General features: G+C 43.1%; 1 protein-coding gene across 8 annotated transcripts in view; it reads left to right on the top strand.

Annotated features, from left to right (window-relative positions):
• The window catches only part of KMT2C (lysine methyltransferase 2C), a 302,840-nt gene that overhangs the window by 142,829 nt on the left and 137,592 nt on the right, over positions 1–22,419 (top strand). For all 8 annotated transcript variants that reach the window (XM_053260171.1, XM_053260176.1, XM_053260175.1 and 5 more), the window contains 6 exons: positions 3,758–3,920; positions 7,964–8,135; positions 9,243–9,357; positions 12,040–12,212; positions 12,589–12,749; positions 21,998–22,111. In XM_053260171.1, coding sequence (XP_053116146.1) covers positions 3,758–3,920; positions 7,964–8,135; positions 9,243–9,357; positions 12,040–12,212; positions 12,589–12,749; positions 21,998–22,111 — 898 coding nt within the window. The remainder of the gene's footprint in view (positions 1–3,757; positions 3,921–7,963; positions 8,136–9,242; positions 9,358–12,039; positions 12,213–12,588; positions 12,750–21,997; positions 22,112–22,419) is intronic.

The raw sequence follows: 22,419 nt of genomic DNA on the forward strand, positions 1-22,419 counted from the left end.
GGCCAGGAGTTATTGATGTCGACTGTATTTTTTAACCCCTTGTTGGTTCTTTATGATGAATTGGTCAAAAGCTTGTCTTAAATTGTCCATTTTTTCTGCAATGGTGTTCAACCTGCCAAGGATTATAATTAAAGATTCAGCTGAAATTAAACAGGCATCGCTGAGTTGTGGAGTGACAAGGTCAATTGAGGGGTGAGATGCTTGGCTGGGAGCTATGGAAGCCCTGCCTCCTTATTTCGAGGAGCTTCCCCACTCGGCCCTCTGATGAGACAATTTTGGAGCAGTTTTATTTATAGCTGCCTTGCGTGAAGCAGCCTCCTTGGCTGAAGGGTAGGGAGATTCCGTGTCCAGAGCCGTAAATCTATTCTTGGTACTCACAGTGCTTGTATCTCCTGCTGCTGCCTCTGAAAGGGAGAGGAAGGCATCAATTTTCAATTGTTTCTTCTTTTCTATGTGTTCTCCACTGTCGTCAGCAGGACTCTTGTTGGCAGGGCTCTTGGGACACCTTTTCCTTCCCCTGAGGGGAGACAAGCCCCTGGAAGGCATGCCCAGGAACGGGGGGGGGGGGGGGGAGGGAGAGGAGGCCCAGGTATTTGAAAAACGATTACATTTTAGAGTCACTTTTTATCTATGAGTTTTTTCCAGCATCTGCTGCAGATGAGAGAAGAAAGGAGTCACGCTGCCAAATGGCAGAAAACAAGAGGGACTAACCCAAAGGCATATATAAAAATGTCTTGTAATAAAATCATTCATATCCAATACATTGCAAAATATGGCTCTGCACCGGCAACTTTATATGGTGCAAGGAGGAAATGTGAACCCCCCCGCCTTTTTTTAACATTAAACATCTTAACTAAGTTCTTCTTCATCTATTTTGATTGCTGACTAGCTTCTAGGTTAAGTTTGCACAACTTTGGCCCTCCTACTGATATTGGACTACAGCTCCTATCATCCCTAACTATTGGCCACTGTGGCTGGGAGTGATGGGAGTAGTAGTTCAATAAGATTTAGAGGGCTGAAGTTGTGCAGCCCTGTTCGAGGCCCAGTTCTTGAGGCATAATCTTACAGTCAGAGCAGAGGTGCCAGAATGTGAAGATTGTTCCTCAGGGGTTGATTTTGACCTCAAAAATCTTAAGCAGCCTTGGCCTTGCCTACCTATTACTCCCTATCCACTGAGGCTGGTGAGGGGGAGGCTCTACATTGGACCCTGTCCCTTCAGGAGGTTAGATTAATTAAGGCCCAGAGAAGGGCCTTCTCAGTGGTTGCACCGTTGTTGGTTGTGGAACTCCCCCTCCAGAGAGAGCTGGTTGGGTATCTCCCTCTGGTTTTGTTTTTCACCAGCAAGTAAAAATTTGGCTTTTAGTTGTGTTCTGAGCTGAGGAGAAAGTGTCTCATAATTTGTTACTTTGTGTTGTTTGCTATGAAGTTTTTCTTTTTAAAAAGAATTGTGTGTTTTAGATTGATTAATACATGTTGTGGGTTACATTGAATAATACAGATTGGGCATCATCCAGTCTAAGTTAGTCATTACTGAATTCCACTGAAATTAATGAGACTTGAGTTAGTCATGACTAATCTGTCTCATTGGTTTCGGTGGTGCTTATTCATGATTAACTAGTCTGGATACTGCCTAGGATGTGTGAACCGGTTCAACCTTGAGCCGGTTCACCATTGAACTGGTCTGGCGCGAGGGCTAGCTCAGGAGCTGCACCAGGCCCTGTTCAACTCGAAGCTGAGCAGAACCCACCCCCCCTTGCCGGCTCGGTGATTCTACAGTTTTTAAAAGCCAAAAATTAAATAATTCACTTCCTCGGGTGGGGGTGTCAGCCATGCAGGGGTGTGTGTCTCTGGTGGTTCCCCCTCACCCCACTGGTCTCCCACCACTCTCTGAAGGGCCATGGTGGTGGCCCTTTTGGAGGCCACCGCACATGTGACCCGGCCACGCAGATGGCCAGGGCGCATGTGTGGTGGCCTCCCAAATGGCCACCATCACGGCCCTTCAGAAAGCAGGGGGAAGGGGAACCGCTGGAGTCCCCCCCCCCCTGCAGTGGCAGCACTCTGCAGAGGCTTTCCCTTTCTTTCTTTCTTTCTTTCTTTCTTTCTTTCTTTCTTTCTTTCTTTCTTTCATTAAAGCGGAGCCGGGGGTGGGGGGCTCTGTTCAGGGGGCAAAACTAAACATACCCAGTTTGGTTAGAGTCCGGTTCAAACTTGAATCGAACCAGGCAAACCAGTTTTGTGCATATCCCCAATGCTGCCCATTGTGTTTTACACACGTAATGGGATGGGAAAGTGTATTTATAAATAAAAACACATTTGCTTCAAAGAACAAAGAAGCTTGATCCCCCCACCCCTCTTCTTTACCCTGTATTAACTTCAAAAACATCATAACTTGCTGGATACAGTACAACTTTTGTACATCATCAATGACAAAATAGCTTATATTCGTATTACAACGAAAACTGAAATTGTTGAATCCCTTTGTGTAGATAATATTCTATGGAATGTATGATGCGGTATCTTCTCCCTTGCATAGCATATTTATGTTTTGCAATTATTTTTGTTCACATATTTCCACAAATACAGACATGCTAACAATTCAGGCAGTTCAGATAGCCCGTCACCCTCATTTTGTGATACTCTACAATGTAGAATGTACAGTAATGGACCAACAAGTGAGTAAGCCAGTTGCTGCTTCTTGAGCAGCAGTGACAGTGCATAAAGTGGGTTGGAACAGTGCAGCAGCTGCATCAGAGCCTCAGAGCATGCCCCAGAAAGGCAGAGGCTCTTTTGGTCAGCTCCCCTTTCTCCGACGAGTCCATCCTTTTGTCCTCTCTTGAAATTAGCTTGAAGTGCCATCCTTTTTAGGTTCCTGAAGAAATAGCCCCACATTCTACCAGGAAGGCTTACTTCCAAGTAAGCATGCCTAGGATTGCAGCCTGAAAGCAACATCAATTTATGGAGAGAAGCTGTGGCATTTGTTTGGGGCTGACATGCACTCCAGATGCCCCACTGACTGAGCAGGAGTGGTAGTCCTGTTGCTTGTCTTTGGTAAAATTGTGAGTTCCTTGACAAGGGGAAAGATCCACAAGTAACTAATAATTGATTTAATTTATTTATGTTGAATAATTTTAATGTAATAAGTAATGCACTGAAAATTGACCTTGGCCTCTGCATACAAAATCATGGTTGGTTGGTTCCAGTAGACTGGAATATTTGAGTTGTGCACCCCTGATCTAAATCATTCAGAATATATCTACTTAATGGAATTTACTGCAAGATAAGTTTATTAAATAGATTGTAATATATTTGTTGATAACCATACACTGTATTTGGGTAGAGGAAACGCATACTAGAAGTGGAAACGTTTTCCCTCAAAACTAAGCAAGTAGAATGTATTGCAGGGGAGGGAAAGGAACTGGAGTATCCTCAGAAAGAAAGATGTTGCAGATATTACATACATTACAATTTATTTATTTATTTATAGTGGACCCACTGAGTTCAATTGTCAAGAAAATGTTCTATTCCAGGGTAGTGTAGTAGATGCAGTATTAATCTCTACACAGCTGTGAAATCTGGTGGGTGGCCTTGGACCAAGTTGATATGTCTTGGCCTAATCGACTTCATAGGGAGGTTGTAAGGACACAAGTAGGGAAGAATTGGAAAGCATTTTTTGTGCATAGAAAAGTTCCCTCTCTTTGTGAGTACTCTGTTTGATTATTTTAAAAATGTTAAATAGGTGCGTGCTTTTGTTTTTCAGCGATGTGCATATTGCAAGCACCTTGGAGCCACTATCAAATGCTGTGAAGAGAAATGCACCCAGATGTACCATTATCCATGTGCTGCTGGAGCAGGCACTTTTCAGGATTTTAATAACTTCTCCCTTCTTTGCCCAGACCACATTGACCAGGCTCCTCAAAGATGTAAGTAACACAAGTTAACAAATAAGATCGCAAACTGAAGTTGAATCCAAATAAGACGGAGCTACTTACTGGGGGGAGGGGGTGTTGGGATCCGAGGTATGGTTTGGATCTGCCTGTTCTCAATGGGGGTTATACTCCCCCTGAAAGATCAGGTATGTAACTTGGAAGTGCTCCTGGATCCAAAACTTACTCTGGTTTCTCAGGTTGAGGCAGTGGCCAGGAGTGCTTTTTATCAGCTCCGGCTGATACAGTGGGTATTGGAAAGAATCACCCCCTTTGATAGACCTTAAATTCTGGTTCCCTTACATCCTGAAATGAAAACACAAAGAAAATTCCCTTCACCAGCTGTACTTATCCAATGCAACCTATAACATCCAACTGAAAAACATCACAATTACAGTCCAGATAAAGTGTCAGAAATAAAAAACAAGAATTACTGAGATTGAAAAAGGATCACACACACACCCCCAATGTCAATATTTTGTTGAACCACCTTTTGCTTTAATAACAGCCTTGAGTCTGTTGGGATACTTCTCTATCAACCTTGCACATCTAGACGGAGCAATATTTGCCCACTCCTCCATACAGTGAAGCATGGAGGTGGCAGCATCCTGTTGTGGGGGTGTTTCTCTGCCTCAGGGACTGGGGCTCTCGTTAGGGTAGAAGGAAAAATGGATGGGGCAAAATACCGTCAGATTCTGGAAGAAAACCTGCTACCCTCTGCCAGACAGTTGAGGATGGGCAGAAGATTCACCTTTCAACATGACAACGATCCGAAGCACACAGCAAAATTGACCACACAGTGGCTGAAGGAGAAAAAAGTGAACGTCCTCATGTGGTCCGGTCAGAGCCCAGACCTAAATCCCATAGAAAATCTGTGGGGAGATTTGAAGATAGCAGTCCACCAACACCTACCATCCAATGTGACCGAACTTGAACAGTTCTGTATGGAGGAGTGGGCAAATATTGCTCCGTCTAGATGTGCAAGGTTGATAGAGAAGTATCCCAACAGACTCAAGGCTGTTATTAAAGCAAAAGGTGGTTCAACAAAATATTGACATTGGGGGTGTGTGTGTGTGATCCTTTTTCAATCTCAGTAATTCTTGTTTTTTGTTTCTGACACTTTTTCTGGACTGTAATTGTGATGTTTTTCAGTTGGATGTTATAGGTTGCATTGGATAAGTACAGCTGGTGAAGGGAATTTTCTTCGTGTTTTCATTTCAGAATGTAAGGGAACCAGAATTTAAGGTCTATCAAAGGGGGTGATTCTTTCCAATACCCACTGTACATCAGCTACGCCCATTTCTGGAGGTAAATTATCTTAAAACAGTGTTGCTTATGCTGGTAACCTCCAGGTTTGACTATTGCACTCTATGTCCAAAACTAGAATTGGTACAGAATGCGGCAGCCAGACTAGTCTCTGGGACAACCCGAAGGGACCACATAACATCAATTTTAAAATAACTGCACTGGCTGCCGATATGTTTTGGAGAAAAATACAAATGCTCCAAGGTGTTTTTGTAGTTATTACCTACAAAGCCCTCAATGGCTTCGATCCAGGGTACTTAAGAGAGTGCCTTCTCTGTCATGAATTCTGTCGCCTATTAAGACCATCTGGAGAGGTCTGGTTACGGTTGCTGCTGGCTCATTTGTTGGCAACTCAGGACCAGGCCTTCCCTGTGGCTGCCCCAGGGTTTTGGAACATGCTCCCTGACAAAATAAGAGCATCTCCTTCTGTTTGTTTTTAGGAAGACACTCAAAACGCACCTGTTTTCTCAGGCTTTTAAGGCTTTTAAAATGTTTAATAATTGTTTTTATCATATGAGATTGTTTTAAATTTTTATTCTGTTAAATCATTTTAACTCTGTTTTATATTTGTTGTATTTTAAATTGTGTACACCACCTAGAGATGCACATATCAGGCGATGTATAAATTAGATAGATAGACACAATTAAGGAATTTAGGGAAGTGGATGGTGCTTGCAGATAAATAGTTGGCTGGTTATTTCAAATCAACATATGAACTTGAACTTTCGTTGGCTTCTGCAGCTCCTGGCCATGTGCAGCTTTCTTCTTTGCCTGTCCACTCCCTGTTTCCATTCTCTAAAGGGAACACACCCCATGCCCCACAATGCTATTTGTCCTAAGAGGAAAGATACTGATGGTACCAATAGTAGCTTCCCTCCTGAGGCAAATAGCAACTGGGGGGAAATTTACTGGGACTGCAGAGCAAGGGGAAAGGAAGTTAATGTCCCCTCCCTGTGCTCTATGTTCCTGATTTCTCTCCTCTCCCCTCCACCCCCAGTGACTTCTACTTTAATTACAACGAAGGTGGAAACACAAATGACATGTTTAACATCACATGTAGTTTTACTTTTCTGATCTTCACCTTGTTAATTTGACCACACCCTCTCCTAAGATCCAACCTCCATTCAGCCCCATGCTTCCCTTGCCGTCATATTTTCTGAAGCTCACTTTTGCTTTTTTCCACCTCTTCTTCTGCCCCTTCTTTGTTGGCGCTTCCTGCCTACCCTACCTTTCTCTAGGACCTGAGTAGCTCAGCCAGTGGCAATCAGCAATGCTTCTACCTGCCCCTTTACTTTGTAACATTTGGGCACCTCCATTGTCAGTGCCAAGAGTCTTTACTATAGCACAGATGCCTGTGTGGATTGCAATACATAGTCATAGAATCCTAATCACATTATGTTGAAGCTGTTGCCAACTCTGTTGCAAACATGCTACAAGTTGTTAAGAGAAGTTTATAAAAGCAATATTAGAGCTGTGTTAAAATAACTAAATATATTTGTCTTAAAAATTGGCAATTTCCTAGTGATAGTTACTTTTATACAAGTGTTTAATTTGTAAAAAAATGATGTAGTGAAAAATGAGGAAAGAAAGATAATTGGAGACATGATCTATACCCATTTCTACCTCACGCTTATTTTTGGGGGAGGAAATCTCATTTGTTCTTGTGATACTAAAACACAAAACTTGCAGTCTTGTGTACTGTGGTGTTTCTGACAGCAAAAACTGAGGTTGCACGAGATCTGTGACTGGCATTTCTGACTTTTTTTTTTTAAGCAACAAACTTCTAAAGCAGCTATGGGTGGTAGGCTTGAATCATTCAGGTAGCCCTGAAGTAAAATAGCTAGGAGAGGAATGGTTAAACCCGATCCTCCTCCCCCCACCCCTCCAGACTGCCCAATCCAAATTGAGCTTTCCCATGGTTATTCTTAAGCCAGGAGAGCCTATCAAGGGTCTCCTACATCATGTTCATTTTAGCTCTAAGTCTTCTTGAGATCAATATCCCATGGAATAGCAACTTTTCACCCCAAGAAGAAATACTGGTACATGTTCCTAATGTAACATGCTTTGTGAGTTACTCTGTTCCCATATTTTCAGCCTTTCTGCTTATGTAGCAAAATACTATGCTGGCCCATCAGGGAACAACATATTGCTTTTTTTGCTCACGAGCATTTGAATGCATGCCTAAGCTCATCCATATTTGGAAAGTATTTTAACCTCTCTAAGTGCCATGTAAAAGTTTTGGCTATTGTGAGAAACTCGTATCTAAGGTGTACAGGCAGGGAAATGCCGTAAGATTTCTTTCTCCTATCCTGCAACTCTTTGCATAAACTGCTAAGAAACAAAGGAAAAGAGGCGCATTGGGCTCACCCATTAGCTCTTTTATGACCAGTTCTCCCCCCACTGCCCACTTTTGTTTGTGTATATAATTCTTGATGTATTAGTAGCAAGAAGGATCACATGTATTCCTCCACTGTGTTGTTTGTCTTTCAAAAGTAATTGAAATCAATTTGCTAATGCCAGATTTTCATTTTTAACAGATTTACCTGTATAGAACACAAGTTTCATTGTGTGTATTCTGTGGAAAATGTGTGTTTCTTTGTAATTAACTGCCTGTAATTTATTTGTAGTGTTTTAATATTATGATACATGTTATATAATTTAAAACTATATCCAAGTTCGCCTTTTCTCTGAAGGTTTTGTTATGATGATTCAAAAGCCATCTGTTTAATTTGTAGCAAAGGAAGAAGCAAACTGTGCAGTGTGTGATAGTCCCGGAGATCTCTTAGATCAATTTTTTTGTACTACCTGTGGCCAGCATTACCATGGGATGTGCCTGGATATACAAGTGACACCTATAAAACGGGCAGGTTGGCAGTGCCCTGACTGTAAAGTATGCCAGAACTGCAAGTAAGCAAATCTAGAATATAGTTACTTATGAGTTAACACATGAACAAAAAGTCTGGAAATGCACTTCAGCAAAGAAACACTAAAGCTTGATCAATAGGGGGAAGGTGGCTTGGGATAAAATTCCCAAACGGCAGTGATATCCAATAAAAAGACAGATGGGCACTGCTGAGGCAGAAGTGGAAAGGGACAGACTTGGAGTCAATATTTAAGCACTGAGCAGGCTTATAGAGAATGTACAAGAATTCAGCTGGGACTTTTTATTTTGTTGGATGTGTGAATGGGTAGGAGCTTGAAGAGGAAGGGCAAGTGAAGGATATGAGGGTGACACTTGATTTCCATTTTCTGTAAGCAAACTGGATTTGCTTCCAGAGTTACTGGTTATGGGGTCTTCTAACTTTACACAACCATTGTGGCTTCCCATCTGTAAAAGTCGATTGGCCTCAGAGGTAGCTTGTGATCAGCGGGGGGAAAGAGCCAGCTTTCCCAGTGAAGTGCATGCTCTTCATGCTGGAGACCCATTGGGGATTCTCTTTGTTCTTGCCAAACCCAACACAGCAGATTCCCTGGTTGAGGAGGTTTCAGAGAGAGTGCTGAAGCTAGTAGGAAGCAAGGGCCATTCCCATCTACCTTCACTTCCCCTTTCACTCTTCATTAATTATCTGGGGCAATTACAAGAAATATGCCAAGGGCTACTTAGTACTTTATGACTGCCTGAACAGCCTTGTTGCTCTTGCTATATTTTTATTTCACTGTTTGTGTCATAGGATATCCAAGGCAGCTAACAAAAATCAAAATAAGTTATTTTTTATTTTAATTTTTTTTTGCAACATTTTATTATACCAAGTATAAGATATTACACTGGTACAATAGCTTGCACATCCAAACATAAACATGTGTTTCTGGTGAAGATGAATGATTAAGATTGAAGTATTTGTTGTGCATTATTAGGTTTTAGCTCTAGTGTTTGTTTATCTTTTTTTGTTTTCACACCTCTGTGTTGCTTTTTGTGTCCAGCTACCTGCTGCAAGGTGATATTTAGCTTTTAAATGTCCACCTCCACCCCCACCCCCCAAACGTAATAAGACTTACTCCTTACCTGTTTCTTAGGCATTCTGGAGAAGACAACAAGATGCTTGTATGTGATACATGTGACAAAGGGTACCACACTTTTTGTTTACAACCAGTTATGGACTCTGTACCAACAAATGGCTGGAAATGCAAAGTAAGTTTAAATATGTTTTAATATGAAAAGTTGATAGCATAGAAGTTTGTCCTTTACATTCCTTCTTCAATATAGTGATTCTAAACTTAGCCTCATTTTGATGAGCCTTTAGCTCTGAAGATCATACCACTTTGGAATAAGTGTAAGAGTACTAAAATGTGTCTCAAAATGAACAATCAAAACTGGAACTTCATCAATTATGTGAACATATGGTTGTAAAATCAATCAAACAAATGTTATCAGTCCTTGAGAATGTAATATCCATGGCACAAAAAATAGATTGGTAGATTGATTGCATTAACAAATCCGGGGGTTATGTTAAATGTTGTTTTGCTGTAAAGTGACACTTCTCTAAGATGCATTGGTTATCTTTTCCTAATATTCTAAAATTTGTATTTGCCTTCTGGATAGGGAATTTATTGCAGTCCAGCCAGATGCTTGTGATGTCAATTAGAATCTTTGCCAGCCAGACTCATAGAGTTTCACAGCTTCTGATAACTTTTTGGTTTTCAAAATAAGTGAAATGGCAGCTATATTCAAGCCACTTATTGATAAAAGTTTATGCTGATAATTACACTTACAAACTGGTGCAGCTGGAGGGAAACTCTGTAGTTGTGTGTGTGTGTCTGTGTGTGTGTGTGTGTGTGTGATGGAGGGAGGAGAAATGTTTAACCCCTGTAGAAAAGGCTTGATTCATAGTAAACCTTACCCATAGTTTAATGAGGAGGGATAAGAATAAGAAGATAGTCTGAACATACTCTATCTCTCTTCTCCTGCATAGGCATGTTCAGCGGCTGCAGCGAACAGGCTTTTTGTGTCTGTGTTCTCTATGCTGTGCTACACATAAGATTCCATTTTCATTAGATGATGATCTGGAGTGCTCCAGTAAGCTCGCATATATTAGGATCAGTGTTCCCTCTAAGTCGTGCACGTGTGCATGTGCACACAAGTTTTTTGATGTCCACTCAGTTAATCTTAGATCCCACTCAGGTTGAATTAGGAAAGCCCCATTCTGAATGCATATGCACACACACTGCCTTGATACTGCCAACCAGAACAAAACACATTATGTGCACAGATTTAAAAAATTAGAGGGAATACTGATTAGGATGATTCTGGCACCTAATCAATGCATTTACACCCAACAACTGTGCCAGAGAGTGGGGCCAATGCATTTTCTGCTCAGTTTTTTTCTCAGCTGCCATAGACAGCAGCAGCACTTGGAATACTCTTTATTATCTGGCATATTTAATAGAGTGTGCACAGACCGAGTGTGCATGGCCCAACCGTGAACCAGCCCAGCAATTCGAGGGCCAGTGAGGGCGGCCAGTGACACCTTTAACTTAAAAGTAAATAAACAGGTCCTTACTGTTATTACCCCTCCTCCAGACAGCTTCTCACTGTGGTAGTGCTTCCTCAGCAGCCTGTGCGCATGCCAGCTGAGTGCTAGTACCACGTGTGGGCAGCTCTCAGCTTGAGTGGAACACTGCCACAGCAGGTAGCTGCCTGGTAGGCTGGTAAGGAACTGGTTATTTCTTTTTATAGGTGCCGCTCGCCTCTTCCCTCACCGGTCCTCGAACTGCTGGGCCAGTTCATGTTTGGGCCGAATTAAGAACATAAGAACAGCCCTGCTGAATTAGACCCAAGGCCCATCTAGCCCAGCATCCTGTTTCACACAGTGGCCCACCAGATGCCGCTGGAAGCCTACAGGCAGGAGTTGAGAACATGCCCTCTCTCCTGCTGTTACTCCCCTGCAACTGGTACTCAGAGGCATCCTGCCTTTGAGGCTGGAGGTGGCTTATAGCCCTCTGACTAGGGACTGAACCGGTTCATAGAACAGTGATTCGGCGCACAATCTGACCTGACCATGAACCTTGGTCCACGGACACCCCTAACATTTAACATATTTAGTGAAGGTTTAGAATTTCTAAAGGTACTGTCTGCTGATTTGTGGATATAATCTTATTGGTATACTACTGGAGGAAGGCTAGACATTGCTGCCTTGACTTCACGCTTTCTCTGCATTCACCTGAACTTTCTGTACCAGAATGGCATTCACCATTTTATTTACATTCACATTTAATTTTTAAATAGGCAAATAAGTTGTTACAAAGTTTAAACATCTCACTTTTGAGAAATGATTTTATTAGAAATATATCATCTTCAAATTTTCTGCTTTCTACCTATGACACTTGACCGCAACAGAAAACCTATCTAAATTAAGGTAATGGGGATTTCTCTCCAGAAAAGAATCTCTAGGAACAAATAATTATTCAGCATATGTTTATACAATCAAGAGTTACATATCGTTTGTTCATTTGGGTGTGTGGGGAGTAAGAAATATGTTCTTGATTTCTTTAGGTGTATAGCGGTGTCAACAGAAAGTTCCTTTTGAGATTAGTAGTTCCCTTTGGTGATCTCTGCAAGCAGCTAAAGTTTCTGCTGGAAAAGGCCATGGGTGCCCAACAAAAGGCATCCTTGTTGAGCAGAGATGAAAAGGTTTCCCTGAGGAAACCACCTCAGTTGAGCAGACAGTTTCCTAATTCTGATTTGTAAAACCTCCTGCTAAATGAACTTTAAATTACTATTTCAATCAGTATAGAACATGTTGGCTTTTGATTATTTTTGATACTGTAGGGCATTGTGATAAACAAGAAAAGCCTTATTTTCTGTGATTTCCAGAATTGCAGGGTATGTGCAGAATGTGGCACACGAACCAGTAGTCAGTGGCATCATAACTGTCTCATGTGTGACAGTTGTTACCGTCATCAAGACAACCTGCCTTGTCCTTTCTGTGAAAAATCATCCTATCCAGATTTGCCAAAAGATAAGTTGCATTGCCATGTCTGCAAAAGGTAAGAAGTCTCTTGTTCAAATGAAATGATTAGATAACTCTGCAAGTTGATCTAATTGGCTGCCAAACCCTCTTGTAAGGGGGCACTATTAACTTTATTTCTTTACTGCTTTTTAGGCAAATATCCCCAAAGTGGTTTACATTATTAAAATTTAAAAAGTGCATATGTTTAGATACTGTATACTCTGTAGACAAAATGAAGTCAAAAGTTGACAGATATTCAGAATTCTAACCTGTATGATCCCCTCTTAAGTGTTGACTTAGTGTGAGGTGCTTCAGGATCTAGAAAATATCATTCATTTTTTTCCAGTGAAGGCCGATTTTTTGTGGGACACTTTAATGTACAACTTATGTGAATTTGTGACTGATTCCTTCAGGTGGATTCACATAGAATGTGACAAGCCTCCCGATAATGAACTGGATACTCAGTTAAAAGAATACACCTGTACTCTTTGTAAACATTCAGGAGTGGAAGAAATACATGTGCAACTGTGTGATGTAATGGGGACAACCCAGCTGCTTCCTGAAGCTAGTACAGGTAAAAGTCTCTCTTATCTTTTTCAAGCTTGCTACTTGTCTTTATCTGATGTTTGGGGAAAACCTTCCTGTCCAAGAAGACAATCTTTTATCAATCTTTTCCTTGATATAGAGGAGCAGGGCTGCATAACTTCAGCTCTCCAGCCATTTTTGGACTACAAATCCCACCATCCCAAGACACAGTGACCAATAGTCAAAGATTATGAGAGTTGTAGTCCAACATCTGCAGGGAGGCCAAAGTTGTGCAGCCCTGAGATAGAGAGAGAAAAGCACAAGGAAAAAAATATTTTCAAAAACATCTGCATAGTTGAGACTGCACTAAAGCATCCCAGAAGTTAAGAAACATCTCCATTCTGTTACACCACCCTACTCAAAGTAAATTCTAATACGTTTAAAAAGTAGTAAGTTTTAAAAGGTAACATATTGACAAGCAGAAGAATATTTTATTGCAATTGTCCCATGGTATGAACTGGAAGAAAAACTGAGGAATGTAACTTCCTCTCCACTCAGGAAGAGTGGCAACTCATTATAACTACAAAGAAACTTTTTAACTACAAGAAAAGCTGTTAGATGAAATGTAATGCTGTACCATACACTCAAGAGACCACTTCTGTACAATAATGCCAGATTTGAAACCAGTGTAATGTCCCTCAAAGTTAAAATTTAGCTTTGATGATGTTGGAGTCTCCAAGAGGAGTAGACTTGTTACAGATAGTAACAGGATTTCTAAGCATTTCTAGTGTGAACTTTCCTGGACTTTTTAAATACAAAAGGCATATTCATTGTGCCATATCTCCCCTCTATGGACTTCCTCATTAGGAGCTAAGAGTTTAATATTTTTGTACAGGCTTAATCCCTTGATGCATTTTAGTATGAAATGCATACTAAAATGCTTAATGTTTGGGGTGTGTTTAAGAAGATTTCTGGATAAGATATACTGTGAGACCAAAAACTAATTATTAACATGAGAAGCTGGGATTTGTCCTTGAAACTTTTTTTTTAAACTAGTTTAATTCTGCAGGTCAAGTGGAACATTTTATATTTAGCTTTCCTCTTGGTTATGGCAGTATAATGGAAGCTTTCTATTTTATCCATGGATAAATCTGTGGGGGGCAGCAAGGGGTCAAGCTGTTTGAAGAGTCAGATGAGAATGTTAGTTTATGCAGAGACAAGTCACAGTTGAGCATACCTAAAAAGAGGAGTTGAAAATCCTGGCAAGATGGAGGTACTGTCTGCTGGTAGGCAGTTTCTCTATCCAGGAAGGTGATATCCAGCATGTTCTAGATGGGATTATACTCCTCCAAGGGATCAGTTTGGCATTGTGGGTATACTGAAAGATTGAGCTCTCTCATTTGAGGCACAAGTGTCTCCCATGGTAAAAGTGCTTTAACTAGCTATGTCCCTGCTCCAGGACAGAGAAATCCTGGTCACAGTTATTTGTTCTCTGGTAACCTCCAAATTATCAACTGCGGGGATGCAGCTTGCCTAGGAAGCAAGAGGCTGTTAGTTCAAATCTCCACCAGTGTGCTCTCCGGGCTGTGCCTAATAAATATATATTTGTAGTCACCTATATCAGGCAGCAGTGATATAGGAAGGTGCTGGAGGTGGAGGCTCACATACTGCGCAGGAGGAAGACAATGGTAAACCACTCCTGTATTCTACCAAGAAAATCACATGGCTCTGTGGTCGCCAGGAGTCAACAGCAACTCAATGGCACGATCTAACTAATCTAAAGTCTCCAAATTAGACTCCTGCATAACCTCCAAATTAGACTCTCATTGTGGAGATTCCTTTCTAGAGCTTACTCAGAATCTTCAGTTCTTCAGAGTGTTCTCTGTCCATCACACAGATGGGCTTTCACGCAGCGCGAGAAGCATCCGGAACAGAAACCTCACAAGCTAAAAGCTTTCTTTCTTCATGCTTAGTATAAGTAGCTAGGCCCCACCCCCTGTACACCTAGGTCTTGTGACCCTCTCCCTACTTCTCAGTTCTTTTTTGTCCATCTAAGGAGAAACATCTTAGGATATGTCACAGGTTATTTTATTCTGTCAGGATTTATAATGTTTCTTTTATTCTTTCTTTCTATCCTTATTATATTTCCCCCATTTTTACCATTTTGCACTTTTATTTTATTCGTGTTTTGTACTACTCAGCCCTCTTTATTGAGGAGCGGACTGCGCTATTTAACACACTGTATGGCCGGTGTGTTGGCCTTTAAATGCTATCAGAGGTGCAGAACAGCCTTCCCCTCATCGGACAGACACAGTTTTTGTTTATTCTGTCTGGGGGAGACCCACATTACTGTAGCCTGCACACACTGTCAAAAGTTCTCTAGACAAGAGAGGAGAAACAGGGTGTCTCGTTTACACTTACATCTGTGGGAGCAGGCTTTATCGGCAGGAGTTATGGAGCACTCTGACAGTGGGTATGTGATCAGTCAAACTCCTCGGGCAACATCAAGTGCAATGATGGTGTTGCCGCCAGGAGGGCCTGGGACTCCCTCAGAGACTCCCTATGCCTCCATTATGCTCGTTTCTGAGATGGTGCTGCAACAAGCCCCTGAGGTAAATCCGGCTCCCGGTGCTCTTCCGCGTACAATGGCAGCCCCTGTGGGATTGACTACTGCCTGCGCCAGCCTCAAAAGGCACAAGAAAAAGAAGGATAAGGCCGGGAATACTTCAGCACCAAAGACGAAGCCAACACCGCTTTCAGAGAGCCGGGTATCGGCAGCCTTGGCCGCCACGCATGCACAGAACACCACTGCCCCGAATGACACAGAGCCTCCTACGGAGCCGGCAAAGAAGAAGCATAGCAAGCCCAGTCGGGACCGTCCAGAAGGGGAACGGCAGCTAACTGGAGACAGGCAGAGAGTTTCTTCCCTCTCCCCCACCAGAGCGCACTCTGGAAAGCAGGAAGAAAAGCTGTTCCCCAGTGACCGCCATAGAGGGAGACTTCCCAGATGTGAGCGGAGCGCTCCTGTCAGTAATGCTCCTGCCTAGCGCTCCTGTCAGTAATGCTCCTGCCTTTGACTGACTTTTCAGAGACAGGCTCAGAACGTTGAGAATCCACTTACTCGGCAGAAGACAGTGGCCTCGATCCTTACGTGCCTAGAACACGCGTTTACTCTCCCCATCACTCTATAAAATACTACCCGTCCTACGACTATGATGATACTGAGAAAAGTGATCTGGAGGGTATAGAGTAGATAGGACATCGTCGGGACGCATATAGAGCCCGAGGCTATCGAAAGCAGGGCTATTGGGAGTGTTCCAGAAACCCTAGTGAAGACCTTTGTTCTGATTCTGCCTCACCCTATCGATTTAGAGAAAGCGAGATCCTGCAATTCAAAGGAGGCTGCTCTTCATATAAGAGACGCTGTTACCCATCTTCTAACAGGGCAAACCCTAGTGCCTCACAGGTGCACTCTCTGCCAGACCGTCGGGCCACTAACAATGACCATTCCCTACATACACCTGTGACCCCTACTCATCAGAAGAGTACAACAGTTAGCGTACCGGTCATATACAAAAGAGATGAACAAGGGTCATCAAGTGCTCAGCCTTCGGGAGCTGTCATCCAAACGTCATTAGAACCAGTTTGTCCGGTCCCACTGGAAAAGATTTTGGAGTCCTCTGACTCTTCGTGAGATTCTGATTCAGACTCTAGCACTTCCTCCTTGAATGAAGATGCCACAGTCCCTAGACGTGACCCCCAAGGGGATGGGTTTGAGCCATTATCTCCGTCTGGGGACTGCAAGTCCTTTCCAGCCTACATGTCAAAAATGGCTGGTGCACTAGGGATCCAACTTCGGGATGTGGCTAAACTGTCCACAAATCCCTTGTTTGATGTTCTGAGGGAGGTTCTTCTCAAGTTGCAGCAATCTCTATGAATCAGGCTCTATTAGACATTATACAGAGTTTTGGGGAAAAACCATTCTCTGTCCAGGAGGTTTCAAGAAAGGTGGAAAATCTATACAGGATACACGTAGAAGACACAGTGTTCCTGCATAAACACCCAGCACTGAACTCTATTGTAGTAGAGGTGGCACAGACAAAATCAAAGAATAAGCTCCTGTTTACTCCAGTAGACAGAGAAGGCCACAGGCTGGACTCTGTTGGAAAGAGAGTGTACTTCACTTCTACGATGCAGATGAAAATTGCGAACTACCAGGCCTTCATGTCCAGGTATAATCTTCTCCTATGGGAGAAACTAATGGAACATCTGGGATCCCTCCAACCGACACAGCGTGAGGCTATCTTGTCTCTACAAAAGGAGGGTTACAAGCTTAGCAAGCAGCTCCTGCATAGTTCCAAGCATACGACGGACTCCGCAGCCAGATCTCTGACCACATCAATCTCCTTGCACCGCCATGCTTGGCTTCGGTCATCCAGCCTACATACAGAGGAATGTACCAGGATAGAGGATCTCCCATTCGATGACTTGACCTTGTTTGGGGCTGAGACAGATGAAACGATGGAACGTATTCAGAAGTTACGAAAGACAGCGAAGTCTATGAGCTTCCCTTAGGCTTCATCGGCCCCCAAGTATAATAGATCCTTTCGTCTGCAACGGCCTTACCAACCCTGCCCTTCTATGCCCCAAGGCATTCCTTTCGTCACCAACGCTACACACAACCCAACCAACAATATAGGAAGCGACAGTACCAGAATGCCAAACCGTCATACCAGAAGTCCACGCCCATGGCCTTCCAAAAACAGGCATGACTACCAATGGCTCAGTACCAGTCTGAGGCCTTACCTGAATCGGTGGGAGGACATAACTTCGGACCCCTGGGTCCTGACCATAATCAGACTAGGTTACGCCATAGAGTTTGTACAACATCCTCCAGATTCAGGCATAAGGTCTACGCCTTCGAGCCCCATACTCCAGGAAGAGATAAGCACTCTTCTTCTCAGAGGGGCGATAGAGAGGGTACCATCCCATCAACGAGACGGCCTCTTCTCTCATTACTTTACCATCCCAAAACGGGACGGAGGATTGAGGCCTATTTTGGATCTCCGCCTTCTGAACACTTATGTCAAGTATCACCGCTTCAGAATGCTCACTATTTCAGACATTATGACTGTTCTGATGAAGGGAATGTGGTTTGTGTCCCTAGACCTGGAGGACGCTTACTACCACATCTCCATTCGCCCACAACACCAAAAATACCTTTGCTTCCAGGTCGGCAAAGAAACCTACCAGTTCAGGGCCATGCCTTTCGGACTTTCCCCGGCACCCAGGGTGCTTACAAAGTGCATGGTGGTCATAGTAGGACATCTGCAAGAGAGGGGAGTACAGATATATCCGTAACTGGACGACTGGTTACTGGCAGCAAGGTCCCCAGGCCGCCTCCTGGAGGACTTCAACAAGATCGTAGATCTACTAGAGCAATTGGGTTTGACCATAAACTACAAAAAATCACAACTGCAACCCACATGCTGCATCAGGTTCCTAGGCGTCATGTTGGACTTTGCATCAGCAACAGTGTGTTTGCCAGAGGACCGCATCGGCAACATTTGTCACCTGACACGACACATTTAGGGTCAGGTTTGTCACCCGGCAAGGATTGTACAAAGAATGTTAGGTCTCATGGCCTCCACAACAGCCACGTTACAGACAGCCAGGCTCCATATGCGACCGCTACAGCTCTGGTTTCTCGATGTCTTTCAACCGGCGAGAGACCACAATTCCAGAGTATTGTGGGTCTCAGCTCAGGTTTGCAATACTTTGATTTGGTGGATGAATATTCGGAACCTGGGACAGTCAACGCCATTTCAAAGACCTCCTCCTCAGGTCCAAGTGACGACAGATGCTTCAGAAAGTGGTTGGGGGGCACATCTTCAAGATCTTCACTTGAATGGCCACTGGTCCAGGGAGGAGTCCCTCCACCATATAAACTATCTAGAGCTCCTGGCCACCTTCACGGCCTTAAAAAGTTTCCTACCAGAAGTGGAAGGCCGTCATGTACAAATAATTACAGACAATACCACCACCAAGGCCTATATCAACAGAAAAGGTGGACCGGATCTCGGTTCTTACTAGCTTTGTCGCTTGACTTCTGGCATTGGGCCTTGGGTCATCACATAGCCCTTTCCTCCATTCACGACAAGGGTGTAGACAGTGCCCTGGCAGACTCCCTAAGCTGCATAAGCAACACATCTCACCAATGGAGATTGGACTCAGACGTCCTACATACCATCTTCAGAGGCTGGGGGTTCCACTACATTGACCTCTTTTCAAGCGAGGACAACCGACAGTGCCAACACTTTTACTCCAGAGCAGGAGAGGGAAACGGATCAGAAGGAGACGCCTTCATGACCATCTGGTCCGAGAAGTTTCTGTATGTTTCCTCTTATTCCTCTTCTTCCGCGAGTGCTCCAGAAACTGGACCTGGACTCAGCAGAGTGCATTCTGATAGCTCCTTGGTGGCCACATTGTCCATGGTTCCCTCGTCTCTGGGACCTCTCGAAGGGCCTGTTCATATGACTTCCCCTCCTACCATCACTGTTGTCGCTGCAGGGGGGTTGGATTCTCCATCCAGACATGCAAACATTGCACCTGACGGCATGGAGAATCCGGCCGTCTGGTCCCCGGAATTGACAGAGGTGTTGGAGGCTAGTAGGAAGCCGTCTACAATGAAGTCATATGCAGCGAAATGAAGGCGTTTTATGGAATTTGCAGCCTTGCAAAATTCAATGGACCTGACACGCACAAGTCTAACAGTAGTTCTGGCTTATCTTTTAGAACTAAAAAAGTTGGGTCTGTCTATGTCCTCAGAGTACATTTAGCTGCCATCTCAGCCTACCAGGAGAATGGGGCCTGTAGCCACTCATTGTTTACTTTGAGGGAAGTTAAGCAATTCTTAAAGGGGCTAGCTCATGTGCACCCTGATATGCCCCTGATTACACCTTCCTGGGACTTACAGTGTGTGCTTAGGGCACTTATGGGTAAACCGTTTGAACCAATGGCAACCTGTGACTTAAGATTGCTAATCCTTAATACGGTCGTCCTTGTCGCTATCACATCGGCAAAGAGGGTGGGGGAGCTACGGGCATTATGATGTGATCCTCCTTTCCTATTGTTTCAAAAGGAGAAGGTTGTGTTTCGAGTCGATGTATCATTTCTGCCCTAGGCTGTATCTTCCTTTCACAGGTCTCAGACAATTTCCTTATCTGTATTCTTCCCTGATCCATCCAATGATTCAGAACGTAAGTGGCATTCACTGGATGTCAGAAGGGCTCTAGCCTATTATGTTGATAGGACCAGGCCTTTCAGGACCTCTCCATCCTTGTTTGTAACCTACGGAGAGCCCCATAAGGGACATAGGGCTTCTTCACAATTGATCTCTTCATGGATTGTACAAACCATAAAATTGGTTTACCAGGTGGCTGGACGGACTCCCCCGAGTTCACTACGTGCTCATTCTACCTGAGTATTAGCTACGTCCACTGCATTTGACAGAGGCCTTCCTCTGGAATCGATTTGTCAGGCAGCTACTTGGGCGTCACCCTTATCCTTCATAAGGCATTATGCCTTGGATGTTAGAGCTCATAAGGATGCTTCTTTTGGTCAATCAGTCTTGCAGGCTGTATTTGATTAACTGCCTTGTGTTTGTATTATTCTGCATTTCCATTGTTGTACGGTTAATATTATACTAAGGTTCAATAAAGTTGTGTTTCTTTCAAATATGTACCTACCTTTTCCCTCTTGCTGGCCAGCATATTTTCAAGTAAACACAAAAAGTCATGGGCTCTGCCCCTCCTCTGTAGTTATAGCTTGCTATGCGCCCATCTGTGTGATGGACAGAGACCACTCTGAAGAACTGCAGGTTGCTTACCTGTAACTGGAGTTCTTCATGTGGTCATCTGTCCAGTCACACACCTGCCCAGCCTGCCCCACTGCAGAGCTGGATTTGGCTATCTGTGGAACTGAGGAGCAGGGAGAGGGTCACATGACCTAGGTGTACAGGGGGTGGGGCTTAGCTACTTATACTAAGCATGAAGAAAGAAAGCTTTTAGCTTGTGAGGTTTCTGTTCCGGATACTTCTCGCACTGTGTGAAAGCCCATCTGTGTGACTGGACAGATGACCACATGAAGAACTCCAGTTACAGGTAAGCAACCTGCAGTTCGTTCAAAATGCTGCTGCGAGGTTGCTAAGTGGGAATGGCCAGTGGGAGCACATTTCATCAGCTTTGAAACAGCTCCATCGCTGGTCTGTTTCTGGGAACAATTCAGTGGATGGAATTCTCTTTCCATTTAAAAGCCCTAAAGGGCTTGAGATTCAGAGACCTGAAGGTGCATCTTCTCCTACACAAATATGCCTATACACAAAAAGAATCTTAAGAGGTTCTTCTGCAACTGCCTCAGCCATAAGAGTTTAGGTGGATTACAACCAGGAACGGGCCTACTCTGTTGTATGCCCCACCTTTTGGAAAACCCACCCCAGAGAGACTCATCTTGTTCTTATGTTGTCTTGGCACTGGGTGAAGACTCTCTTCTTTTCCCTTAGGTTTTTTAAAACTGCAGTTGATTGCCTAGGTTTTATTCTGCTGCTGTGAGCATATGCTTTCCCCTGTCCTGCTGGTTTTTAATATGACTCTCTTCTTGATGTATCTTGTATGATTTTATTTGTGTTTAATTGTTTTACAAATCTCTTAGCCATCCTAGAAATAATAATACTGAAGGCTGGCATATACTGGTACATATAATCTGATGATGATGATGATGATGATGATGATGATGATGATGATGCCGCCCCTATGGAGCACCTCAACACCATAGGAGCCACAGAAATCACCATCAGCTAATTACAAAAAGCAACTTTACTGGGAACAGCCTATATTCTGTGACAATATCCATAATAATAACATCAGCAACACTGATAATAAAATTTAGCCATTCCAGGTCCTTGGGAAGGACTCGATGTCTGGATAAAACAAACCAGTCAATAACACCTATCTGACTGTGTAAACAACAACAACAACAATAATTAATTAATTCACAATATATGCTAGAACACTTTACTCTGGCAGAAGTGTGTGTGTGGTCATTGTTAATCATGAGTGCCATTCATTGAATTTATGAATAAGTTCTGTCTTCCGCTCAAGTTTTGAACTGATCTAACTTGTTCAGATTACATCATTAAAATACTATGGTGTGGAAATGAAAGGTTGAGCTTTGAGAGCAGTTAATAACAGAACTTCAGACATCACATCAAAACTGGTTAATTGTTTGCTACTGCTTAAGTTTGTGCAGATGAAATGGAAATAGAAGGTGATGCAGAACATGTGGCAAATGAGGATCAACTAGTAACTGATCACGAATGTACAAGAGAGTCAGCGGTTAGATGTGTCATTGATGGTAAGTGTATTTTTACAATGAGGCAATATATATATGCCATGAATTTAAAATATATTTTCAAAATCCTAAAGTATTTGAAGAACTTAATAGACATTGCTAGTCATTGAACAGGATATTCTTTCCCATTATAAACAGGGGGAGAATACTTGATAAGACAAGTCAGCAAGCAAGGTATGCAAGTTTGAACTTACTAGTGTTTTGTTGAGGGTAGATATTCCATAAAAATAAGGTTCAGTACCAATTCATCTTAAGATCTTCAGTGGTAATGCACTATCAAGGTACAAAATGCAGGCAGTGGTTGGTTGATA

This window comes from Hemicordylus capensis, chromosome 6 (genome assembly GCF_027244095.1).
Source record: "Hemicordylus capensis ecotype Gifberg chromosome 6, rHemCap1.1.pri, whole genome shotgun sequence".
Classification (NCBI taxonomy): domain Eukaryota; kingdom Metazoa; phylum Chordata; class Lepidosauria; order Squamata; family Cordylidae; genus Hemicordylus; species Hemicordylus capensis.